The sequence below is a fragment of the Manacus candei genome, unplaced genomic scaffold (genome assembly GCF_025592945.1).
Source record: "Manacus candei isolate 608988 ecotype Guabito, Panama unplaced genomic scaffold, ASM2559294v1 h1tg000019l, whole genome shotgun sequence".
NCBI classification, from domain to species: domain Eukaryota; kingdom Metazoa; phylum Chordata; class Aves; order Passeriformes; family Pipridae; genus Manacus; species Manacus candei.
In genome coordinates this window covers 4375187-4387996 of record NW_026138067.1, presented here as the reverse complement: position 1 = coordinate 4387996, position 12810 = coordinate 4375187, and the positions used below count along the sequence as shown (strand labels likewise).

The following is a 12810-nucleotide window of genomic DNA, read 5'->3' as shown; positions in this document are numbered from 1 at the left end:
CCATACATTGTTTATACTCTCATTATGTTGGACATATATTAACATAATTAGAGAGGAGCTTTCACACTGCATACATTTGATTGTTTTCATTTTCTATCTGACTTTGTTTTTAAATGATAAAGTTACAAACCATGAAAATTTTCTTCTAACCTTTTGATGACCTGGAAAAGCACCAAGTTTTATTTCAGCTTCAACTAAACCTTCTTCATCCAATGTTACTACTTCCCCATTATCAGCATCCTTCCATTTTGGGGAGGTCACATTATGAACCAGTTTAATTGCCACTGATTTGTGCACAGTATTAGTGTTTGCCCAGTATATTCCAACCTGAAAAGCTTCCTGCAAGTGAAAAATTAGCAATTATTAGTTGTTGACAATTTGAATCACAAGAGTTAAACATAGTCTTCAGTACGCAGTCAATCTACATCCCTACCTTTCCCCTCCGATTCTTTCTATGTGGTACAAGGGTAGATGAAACCTCCATGCAAATAAGGGACTGATCTTCACAGGGGAATTAAGCACATAGCCTACACTGAGATGTGTTACTAGGCAGACCTTTTGTTTATTAACGAGGGGAAAAAAGATGACAAAATAAACAGGAAGTATCAGATTGTTCAATTGCAATTGACAAGATGCTGTGTCAATTCTTTTAAGTATTTCAAAATTTAAAAAGAATGTGCATGGTCAAGCTAAGGTATATAAGAAGATCCATTACATAAAACTCTGAAATCAGGAAGGCAGGTATCCTAAAGAATCTTCCTTGATAGTAGTTCATCCGATGTCATTATCAAACTTTTCTTGGTAACATAAGAGCTATGAAATAACTTGACATAAAATCCTCTCAAACAAAACATTCCTTCTGGGCTGTCAGCTTTGCTACTGTGGCCAACACACTTCCCAAGTGACAGGCCGGCACAGAAGCCAAAGTCTTTATTTGGCCTTTATAGCAATTTTCTTGGGCTATTACATTGTAGACTTTTTACCTGAATTGCAAGTAAGGAAAGAAGGCTGCTATAATGGCATAAAGGTCTTCTGCCTACAGTGTCTTACAGACAATTTTTAACTATGCATCTTTAAGACATATTGTTTTTCAAACATTGCTATCCAGTATGGTGTGTCACTCTCTCGGTGACTCAGTCAGCGTGGCAAACTCCTATTGTTACTGCTATTCCTCAACACATGATTAACAAACAAACAGACACAGCGATGAAAGTGGGGATCCTCTGGAGTAACAACCATTCTTCAGAATCAGCATGTTTAACAGAACTGTGCCTGTTAATGTGAACGACAAAGTTACCTCAAAGTTGGGAGGTATAATTACTTTCCCACTAGGTACTTGAAGAACAATCTTCTCTCCTTCAAACAGCCAGAGGTCCCACCTGGACTGATTGATAAGCAAAGCCCAGGGCAGGAGTTCTATCAGCAGAGTTTTAACACACGGTTTCCACACTGACAGCTTTACCCGCATTGGGCTATCCCACTGGGAGAGTTGCTCGTTGCTGTTCAAAAGCAAATAAACAAAAACATAAAGTCAAAAGAATGATGAATTCAAGATTACAAATGATAAGCTCTTATTTTCAGAAATTTGTCAGGTTTTTCTGGTTTTGAAATAGAAAAACTATGTCCTCTTACCTTGTCATCCTGGAACTGAGATGATCTAACTACATGTAGGCTATAAAGGCATATTTTCAACTGCATAAGCTAAACTTAAATTTAGTCAATTAATAAATGTCTCAACAGAATCACCATTATCCTTCAGAACTAACCCTGTGACTTCTGTAGTCATAAAATCACATTTCCTTTTTTCCCTAACAACTGCTTCTACAGCAACTCCCTGTTTCTGTACTGAAACACACAGCAGCTGAATAAACAACAACCTCTAGAGCTGCAGTAAAGAAAGTGCATTCATAAAAAAAAGGCCAGTTTTTTAAATATCCTTACTGATGCAATCTTCTCAGTGTAAACAAGGGCAGCCCATAGGCTGACCTCATTTTTTTCCCACCTGCCACAGATTCTGCAGTTTACATACAGGAATCATGTAATTACTGAAAATATATTTAATGTTGATGACATATATAATGTGATTTTAGTTTATTTGGAAAGGCAATGCAAGAACCATGAAGAAGGTTAAGCAAGGAATTACCTGTCTGAATCCTTCCTATTATAGGGCCATGCAGGCTGGGGAGGATTAGCAGTGCCATAAAACTCGGACAGTACTTGGCTGACATTGCCACCTGGATGGGATTTAGTTGCTATCTGTTTAATTAGTGAGGTCGAGATTGGGACTGCACATTCTGATGGATCATCTTCTTCCCTGTTGTTGAAAACAGATTCAGTCACTTACACAACAAGATCAAGCATTAGCAGCACTAACATTTTCTCTAATGAAGCTTCCCAAATATACTCTGAGCAGGAACACTCTCAACATAATCATGGATTAATCAAGTTACAATGTCTAACAAGTTCCTGTGCAGCTCCTGACATGCATGGATTTGTTATGACAATGTAATGACCTTTGTGTCTGAGACCCTAGAAACTCTTCAGTATTCTCAAAAACATTTCAAGATCATTCAGGAATTTATATTTTAAAACAGAAGTACATGGACTGCTTAACCAAACAAATGCCAGTGTGCTTAGCATAGTTATACCAAATTCAATATTTCATTTCAGGCCACATATGCTTGTTCTTTTTATCCCCTTTGCAATTGCCATACTCTTGGAAAAAATGCAGCAGAAGTTAAAAGTGTAAATTATTCCTTCTTTTCCATACAAATGAACTGTTTCAAGGAAAGCAAGTGTTTTACCTGGCTTGAAATGTCAGGTGGTGCGTAAGATCAGGTTCTATATTTTGCAGTACTTTCTCCTGTCCTTTCCCTGGAATCACTTGTGTTTCATTAAGTCCCAGACTTCTTTTCTCTAAATGTATAATAATTGGGTCTGGAAGATGGCTCCTTACAATGAAAAGAGGGCTGAAAACAATCTACAAAAAGAACAGAATACACCAATTTAAGTCTAATTTTATTTCAGTATTACAACTGTTCAAACAAACTATTAATAAATATTTACAGTGGGTCATTCTGCCCTTAATTTATTATATGACATGTGAGGCATAAATGTTTAGATTTCAGAGACATTAAATGTACTTACTAATCGTTGTTGCACATGCGAGTTGGGCTCTAAAGTCAAAATTGTGCACCACACATATGTAATTGAATTCTTCGAAGATGGTACCTGTATGCAGAGAGATCGGCATTACACATTATTTCACAATCTTAATGTTCAATATTTATTATATCAAATACAAGTCTAAATGCAAAGTCCCCAGTTCTCTCAGACATTTTTAATGCTATATTCCATATACCCATTTCTAGTCATACCTGAATGACAGTGCTGTGTTCTGTATGTTTAGAACTTAGACATACATCTCGGGACCAGTCTTCATCTCCTGTAGATTTCACACTCAGCTCAGTGAGCTCATTGTTTTCTAGGATATATGAAGGTAATTTCTGCTTGGCTGCAAGGCAGTTGATGTGTTCTTTAACAACGGCTTGTCCATCTTGACTAATGTAATGCTGAACCACTTTCAGTTCAATACTTTCAGAGAGGTAACTACAGACTGTCTGTCTGCCACAGATTAGGATCTAAAACACACAAAAAATACAGCACATATATAAATAATTGTGGAAAAAAAAAGGTAAAAATTGAATTAGAGTGTGAAAACCTGTAGAAGAGTAATCTCTCTGCTTTAGGTTTTCCCAAGCTGAAGGTTTTCACTGCTGAAGGCAGTGAACGGTAAAACATTATTTTTATTGGCCAAATGTACATGCAATTTCATAGAAACCTAGGTAGTAAAATGCTTGAAATATTGCTAAGGCCATATCTGGGCTTGAAAGAAACATGTAACATATCCACTTTCCTTCTCACTGAATGCAGCAGTACTGCCCATGGCTAACATAATTCTGCTTTGGATTTTAAGAGTTCTGTGATGGTCTCTGATTGCTGAGACCTCTCTGAGCAGTTACAGTGATGTAATTCAGAAGAAAGGTTTCTACTGATACCTCACATTCCCATCACAAGCCAATGATCCAGACCTTTCACAGTATGTCTGTTGTTTTAAAGCTTATAATTTCATTAAATGGCAATAACATATTTCTATATTTAAGTGCATCCACCTAGAAAATGACCAAATTAGACTTGGCGTTGTTGCTGTCCATCATGCAAGAATTGTTCATCATAGAACACACATCTGACTTTTTCTAAGCTATACCAGGGAACATCATTCCACGTGTATCTCTGCTACAGCCATCACCATTTGTTTTTCATTAATGAGGGCACACACCATAGCTACAACCTACCAAATAAAATTTAAGCAGGGCTTTCAGTGACGCCAGGCACGGTTCTTGTCTGATCAGCTGTATTGCTGTTGTGCAACGTAAGGCGCTCTGCCACATCCATGAGCTGAACGTGTTATGTTCACCACATGCTCTGGCTTCTGCCAATGCAGGCAGAGCAACTGCAGTGTTATTACAGATCTCTTTACAAAGATAGTATGTGAAAAGTTATTGCACAGCAGCTCATTTTCAAATGTTAATTTGGTCATTACTTCTTTCTCTTTAAAAAATAGGAAGGCCTGAATTACAACCCAGAATGTATTTTAAAACATAAGAACAGTTTCTTTAAAAATAAAATAATCTGTTTCTCAAGAGCTTAAAGCATGCAAGAGATTGTGTAATTTAGCACTGTCAGAATTTACAAACCACGCAAAGAGATGTTTACTGGAACATATAAAATATGTGTTGGCAATTGAGCTTTTAAATGCTAAGATCCACACCAAAGTGAAGAAAAGAGTTGTAAAATCTTCCAAAAATGGCCCCAGAAGACTGCTATACTTGTTTTTTTGCAGATCCCAGTAGAAGAGAATAAATAACAAAGTGACTGATTCGTGAATAGGTAACAGTTTAAATTACTCATGTTATTTTTTCCAAACTGAATCAAATCCTTACTTGCTTCTGCACTCCACTGAGCTGCTGAACCTTGATAATAAGTGATGCTGTCCGGCCCTTGTACTGAATGGTACGAATGAAGGTCCCTGTATTGTCCACACTGAACGGTTCAGACCACCGCCAGTTTCCCCAGCCTTCAATACAGATGTGTAACAGCTGAAAAGAAAGAAATTATTACTTCAATACATAACTGGGAAAAAAAAGTGCCTTGCAGTAGGATATGGATTCCCACGACGGAGAAATGTTCGTGGTTTTAAAACTAAGCAAAACTAAGCACACTAGTTGTCTGAATGATCCACTCAGTCTGTGATTCTGTGATTTCAGATACAATCAGAAGAAACAACAATACCCTAAAATGGCTCTGAATCCTGCATTTCTATAAATTACCTGATTTAACAGTGTATTTAGGACTGAGGCACACAACTGTTCAGAAAAAAAGGGTAAGTAGAGAGCATAAAACAGGAAATAAGAGATTTTCTTTACTGCCCTTGAAATTGTTCTAGAAATCCACTCTATTACCGGTGAGGTGATACGGAACACAGGTCCAGGTCAGATTTTTGGCCTTCAGAATAAGACAGAAAATTACAAATACCCTTCCCTTCAAAATAAAGAAGGACTTACATAGCTTGCATATATGTGTGTTAAATGGAGAACATGGCATATTGCTGAGAGATGGGAAACATTTCATTTCTTACTCAAATGTGGTGGTAACTTCAAGCTTGACTGCATAAGAAGAAATTTAACTGCATAATTATACTCCCTGTGTGATTTATTCCGGAAAAGGAGTGGCTTTTTTCCAGTTTAATCTAAATCACTTCCAGAGCAATATAGTCTTTCATCATCTGAAGAGCCTTTCATCCATTTACCCACCATACGCACTTACCTCTGTCCCATGGAGATTCTTTAAGCCAGAGTAGTGAAAATTGGTACTGTTCCATGTAGGTCAATGAAGTTATATAAATTTACACCAGCTGAAGATCTGGCTATTTAGCTCTGTATAGATCTTTTGTGGCTGTGCAAACTTAAGGATATGAGTTATATATAAGGGATCAAAGCAATAAGCATTCTGGGTAAAATTTATTCTTTGCAGAGGGCCAGCATAGATCCTAAGCATCACTTAAGTTGTTTAAAACAGTCATATAAAGGACTTGTGGGAATTCTTTCTTGGGGGTTGAATTTCACTCTGATTTTGGACATCTGTCATTAATTAATTTAAGTAATTGAGAACAGGATCAGGCCCAAAGTTTGATTATTTACACTAGCAAAAATTGAAACTTGTAAATAGTGTGTTCTTCCCTGATTTGTTTCCAGAAGGAGAGCACTGGCCGTGGGTCTGGCCAGTCGGACTTTGTGAAGGGCTGGATGTTGGGGGTTTTTTCATTGTTTTAAGAAACAACCACAGCAACAACTTTCAAAGACATTACAACTCAGTAGCCTGTTTGCAATTTGTGGTATCCTCAGCACAAGTTACACACAGAACAATAACATCCATTCAGTGGGTGGCTTTTGAATTTGCAAGAGTGATGACTTTTGTATTCAGATTCAAATGAGTTTTATGCTGGAAGCACAAAGGCTAATATGTGCCTGTGTGTGCAAGGGCAGGCATCTGGATATGCTCATGCGTGGGCACAGCTTTATATTCAAGGTTATGTTGAAGGAAGTTACACACTAGGACAGTCAAACTCATAAACAAACACCTCACTTTGATTCTTAAGTATTAGTTACAGAAAAGGAAAAAGAAAACAAAAGAAAAAAATCCAACTGCAGTGGCTGGAATCCATTCAGTTTCTTACAGAGGCAGCTGGGAATAAATCTCATCACATATGAAAATTAAGAGAAACAAGAAAACTGTTTACTTTGGAGAGACCAGTAGCTGGAAATGACAGCCAAATAACGGGAAAAGGTACTTAAGTGGTCAGTCTTAGCTAGAAGGCACACAAAATACGGTATGCTCCAAAGATAGATGTCATGTAAATGCTATAATTTATGATTAGTAATTGTATGTAGCTCCAACATTAGGATGTCTCCCACCCTGTATAAACAGCTTTGCTCATGAGCTGAATGTTCCCAAGAAACACAGTCAGCTTTCCCTGAGCAGTCATTAGCTCCCAAATGCTGCCTTTCTAATTTTCTTTGTAGCACAACGATTAGTCTGCATTTAACTTCACAGTTCAGAAAGAAAAATAAAAAAGAGCTATTATCACATATTGGCAATTTCTTATTTTATAAACATACTATTTGTATACTGGCAAATGCAAAGGAAACAGCCTTTATAATTTATTTTAAAGATATCTAATATATTTGTATTAATGATATAACAGTATAAGAATTAGGTAAGCTTACTTTTGAGCCAAGAAACTGCATTCCATGAAAATGCAAAGGGATTTCTGGATGATTAAGTTATTTAAATGTGAGACTTCTGGAAAATGTGGCTAGAAACAATCAGCAAATGACACTAAGTGATACAGAGATATATGGCATGAAATAAAAATGGAAGTGATTTTAGAGAATTAAGTAATCAGGCGTTAACATTATTTTAGCAGAAGATGTCGTAATAGGTGGTGTCAGATACTCAACAAGGCAGAGCTCTAATGTTATAAAACTGACCTAGTACTACAGATTCACAGTAATTGCCATGTAATTCCCTTTCATTTATCAAGCTTTATGCTAATTCTAAGAATTTATTAGACACTGTTTAAAAAAAGTTCAACAAGTATAGCTAGGTATGGGACATATATTAGGAGAAAAGAGGTCATTGCATAAAGGTACAAAAACATTTCAATGGACTTCAAAAGCATTCTAACAAATACAGTGAAAAGTGGAAATTTGTAGTTGAGAGAGAACTTAGACTATCTATTGTATATGTGACGATAGGCACTCATTCATGCAAATATTTGATTGCTGCATTTTCTGTCAGGGAAATATATCAGCAGATAACCCAGAGAGTTTTGTTTTGACTAGACTTAGCTGGGGTTTGGATTTGTAATTCTGAGCCATTATGGATTTCTGTTTTGAGAGAAAAAGAAATTGCTCCAGGGGAGCAGACTAAGATGAAACTGCTCCTACTGGAGAAAATGGCTAGAAAAGCTGTACTTTTTACCACATCTCTTCACAGATTATTTCTATGTGCTCCTCAAAATTTACTTAACTTTTCCACTAGATGTGTGAGTCAAGGATACAATCTGAGTAAATAAAGCTGAGTGTCATATGACAAGGCATGAAGACTAAAATGGGGATTAAAAATGAGACTAAGAATGGAGCCTGTTCAGAAAAGGCAGCAATTTCCAGCTGTGTAAGTAATCTAAAGCTTGAGCCCTCAAAATGCTTAGCGATGCAAATTTGATTTCCACTTTGCTTGTAGACCCACCAAAGTTAACTTGGTTTCACCAAGGTTCTTTACTTAGATTGTATCTGTCTTGTTTTGCTTGTATTGCTCCGAACTCTGGGAGACCGGGAGGAATCAAATTAGGACCTGACTAATGGTGTGAAGGCAGTTCTTATTTTAAAAGATAGAAGATAGTAAAATAAACGCTGTGATAACACAGAAGCGTGGAGGAAATGTTGCCCTGGAAATGCGAGCTGAATTCTAAGACTTGAAGCTAAAGCACTTTTTAATTGAAAAATTAAAGGAGTAGTTTGACTGGTATTTTTCTGCTATGTTTTCAGGATACAAGGTGGCTCTTGACTAGGGTTGGGATTTACAACAATAAAACCAACTGGTATTTGGGTAAACAGTGAATGAAATGTTCATTCTGCACATTATCAGCTGCAGTGGCCACCAAAACAGCTTGAATTTCACTTTGGCTTCATTTTCTCATGGGACCAGTCCTATGCCATCAGTCCTTATAAGACAGAAGGCCAGTATAGAGCATGGGAGAAGGCAGTTTCCATCACCCCCATGCTGGCTAGTAGAAAAAAGGTCACACTTGGCAGATAAACTCTGACCCTGGGGGCTCCTGGAGGTGTTGTGAGCCTCAAATAACCTGCAAAGGAGACCTGAAACTCACAGGTACAAACTCTCTCTACACACTGCAGAAGAGGAGGTTAAGGAACAGTAATCAAATTATGAAGGTTCATGGATAATATCAATCCTTATCTGCTTCAGATATTACCTAGACAGTCAATTACATGAAATATAGTATAAGCATTGATTTAGAATGCAGGACTCCAAAGAAAAGTAACAGTACTTGAACAGTATAAATTAACTGAAAACTGCTTTTTGCCTGATGTTGTTTTGTAAATGACATGAGAAGGATTATGTAAAGTACAAGAGATTGTGCAGAGATCCTGTAACATTCTAAACAGTAAACCAGGAAAATATCCTAATAATAACTGACATATAAGCTACAGTTTCTAAGTTTGAACCCACAGAGTACTGCATAGAATTTTACACATTATATAATCCAATATCTGAAAGAATGGCAACATGGAAATAAATAACAATAAATTGTGATCCTGCTGGAGATACCACATAAATTAAAATTTGGCTTCACTATTTTTTTGTAGGAGAACAAGAAGGAGGTTCTTAAATAGCAAATTTGCTATTTGCAAAATTACAGTAGCCCTTAAAAATATGTTCATAAAATTCTATCAGAATTTGTGCTTTGCAGGCATACTGTTTAAAATAAGAGAAGAAGAACTTTAAATGTGTTCCGGTGAAGGTATTAATAATGTACTAACCAGTACCAGTACTAATATCTAACTCAAGGATTTTTAAGTGCATAATCAGAAGAAAAGTAAGTGATAGAGATATTTTCCCTCAAATTCTATGTAAGTAGCAATAAAGTGGCACAGAGTTATTTCAGGCATATTTACCTACTGTGTTAAGAAACAAATCAATTTTGTTTATAAACTGTAACTTGGTCACATTCTCATTGAAATAACTGCCCAAATCAACAGAGGAACTGATTTTCACCCACTACATCTGCTGCTTCTAGTTAAAGACGGTGAAAAGTGAAAATGGACTGTTATTGTAACACTGTGAGGAAACTGCAGAAAGGTTTGAGAGCTGCTACTTCTGAAAACTTCTATGCGACATTATGTTTCGCATAGAAAACAAAAGAATGAACTTAAATCCATCACTCTTTGCTTCTTCAGAGGATTCTGCTGAAGTTTGTGCGGGGAAAACAACTAGTAATAACTAGCATGTTATAGACAATTTGTGCTGTCTATTCACAAGCAAACAATCTGCAGAATACAGTCAGGGGACTCTCACATGAATAGCTGGTTTTTACATTTGCTGTGATCCCTAGTGGGATCCTCCAACTGCCTACTGTCTTGCAAGACAGAATGCCTTAACTCTGAGTAAATTGCTAGGAAGATCTGATCTCTTCTAACTTCGGAGTTTCACCCTGTGTATCATACGCTTCAGTTCTTCTAAAAAACACAGCTGTCTTGGAGACAAACATGACTTTTGACATAACTGGGGCCCATCCCACAAAGCAATGTGAAGATCAAGATAAGGAGTGCAGACTCGATCCAATAATGACCTAGGGGCCAGTGTTGTCTGTACAGCACAGGAGTGATGTAGCTTCTCTTCCTTTTTAATGACATCTAACAGACCTCTATCTTTCATTAAAATCTGCAAAAGGAACTCACGAAGTCTGGCAGCTTTAGCTAGAGTTGCTTAAAGCCTCAAATGCCATCAGTTTTGGACCTACCTCAACTCTGAAAGGAACTATATGTTGGGGGTGTCTTATCCCTAAGGAAGGTCAAAACCTCATGAAATCTGAGGAAAATGTGGGGGGATGGAGAGGAATAGAAGAGTGAGCATTGGACCTCAGACTTATTACTGAAATATTAGCCAAACTAGCGAGACCTGCAGTATTCAGAATGAAAGTTAAAAGGGAAAGGTTAGGTTCCTGAAATGTAGACGATCTGGGCAGGAAAAAAACAGAGGAAGAAAGAAGCTTTAAGTTAAGTAAAACAGTTGGAGGGACACCATCAAGAGCTGAAAAATCCAAATCTTTGGTGTGCTCTCGCTGTTTTTGTAACATGAAAAAGTTGAACAATTTTTAATTATAGACTATAGTAGCTTCATTAATATTAAAATTAATTCTAAATGTAAACAAAGCATTATATAACTATCTTCTAATACAAAAAATAACTTATTTTAGGTATATATATTTGTGTAAAATAGTTTAAATGGGCAATTACTGCATCTCTATGTTTAATTAGCAAAAGAAAAATGGAGAATTTTATTGATGTGAATGTAAAAGAAATACAATCCTTTTAAAACTATTTATTTTCATTTAACTGAACTGCCTTGCCATACTAAAAAAACATTTTGCAGAGGTTAAATAAAGTATTTCATGGCAACCGCTGCTTCTTAGTGCCTGTGTAACAAGAAACATGAGCCAGCCGAAGTTGTGCAAGTTGGTTTTCCTTCCCAGTAAGAGAATGTGGTATCTAAGACCTTGTCCTAACTCATTTTATCCCCAAGAGTAAGTCAAGTAAGTCAAGTATGAACTAATGCCTGGAGGGAAGTCCCTGACTCCAGAAGTATGGATTATTTCACATTTATCTTACAATCGGCTCTCAGAGTTCTTAAAATTCACTAACTTGGCAAGTCAGGAATTATCATGAGAAATGAAATAATTTCATAACTATGAAGTCATCTAGCATTCCATGAATATGACACTGGGAGGGTTTGTCCATGCTTGGGCATTATTCTGACCTTTGGATAATAAGCTGTTAGATAGTTTTCCATGGAAACAATTAGAAAAGTGCCACAGCATAACAGGGACAACCTGATGTCTTGATTGAGTTATTTTCATTTCAAGGATTTGTATTAATCACTGAAAAAATGTACATGACAACATTTGTAATAATATTTAAACAAACTTGTTTTGTATGATTTGAAACAAAAAAGGATTGTACTGTTCAGATGAGCTGCCATTCTGGAGCATGTTATTTTTACGATGATTTGTATTTGGCATTAACCAAATGAATAAGCCTATAGGGGAATGCCAAGGTTCTCTGACCTTTGTGAAGAAAATTTGGTTCTATCTCAACAGTGTGTAGAAAGCCTGTGCTTCCATATATTTTCAGTGAAATTACCTCAGCTATTTTTTAGTCTCTAATTTTACCAGCAAGAGAAGACTGTTGAAAAATGTTAAGAGAGCAGAAATCATCTTGATATTATTCCAGGGGTTGGGACAAGGGAGGTATAACCCCCGTACTAGAAGAGCCTGCTGGCCAGCAATATGGTTGAGTCAGAAGTGAGCTGTTATCTTTGCCATCTCCTGGGACTTGGGAATCCATCATGACACTCCTGACTGTTTATCAGCCCAGTTCTTCAGTGAATCTAAATCTGATTAGAGCAAAACAGCATGGGGAAACCCTTTGACATCACCAACTCTCAGCTGAAGAATGAATATCTGAAAATGAATCTGAAGTTCCTACTGTCACCTCACCCACTCCCTTATGTGTGATTTGGTTTTCTGATGGATTCACAACCAAGTAATTTTATATAAGTAACCAGAATATGGATATAACAAATTTTTAGGAATAAAGCCTTACTTGGTTGTGGGTTTATTTACAATTGCTTTAAATATTTCCTTCTTCTTCCACGTGCTTATGGAAAGGTTTAAATGTTTTTTGGGTGGTTGCTACAAAAACAAATTGTAATTGGTTATGAAATATATGCCATGTTTAGCTAGCTTTCTTTCTCCCTCACACAACTGAAGGGAATCACATCTATCATAACCCAAGTGTCACTTGACGAGTGGGGATCCTGTCTCACACTGACACATGCCCAATTGCACAGAGCACAGTCACCCATTTGGTTTGCTCGCCTGTGGGCTGG

At 36.8% G+C, this 12810-nt stretch overlaps 1 protein-coding gene across 3 annotated transcripts in view; it reads right to left on the bottom strand.

Moving 5' to 3' along the window:
* VPS13B (vacuolar protein sorting 13 homolog B) overlaps positions 1-12810 on the bottom strand; it is a 428152-nt gene that overhangs the window by 31884 nt on the left and 383458 nt on the right. For all 3 annotated transcript variants that reach the window (XM_051785196.1, XM_051785198.1, XM_051785197.1), the window contains exons 44-50: positions 5004-5159; positions 3378-3641; positions 3148-3231; positions 2805-2980; positions 2144-2314; positions 1298-1499; positions 151-339 (exon numbers count right to left, since the gene is read on the bottom strand). In XM_051785196.1, coding sequence (XP_051641156.1) covers positions 151-339; positions 1298-1499; positions 2144-2314; positions 2805-2980; positions 3148-3231; positions 3378-3641; positions 5004-5159 — 1242 coding nt within the window. The remainder of the gene's footprint in view (positions 1-150; positions 340-1297; positions 1500-2143; positions 2315-2804; positions 2981-3147; positions 3232-3377; positions 3642-5003; positions 5160-12810) is intronic.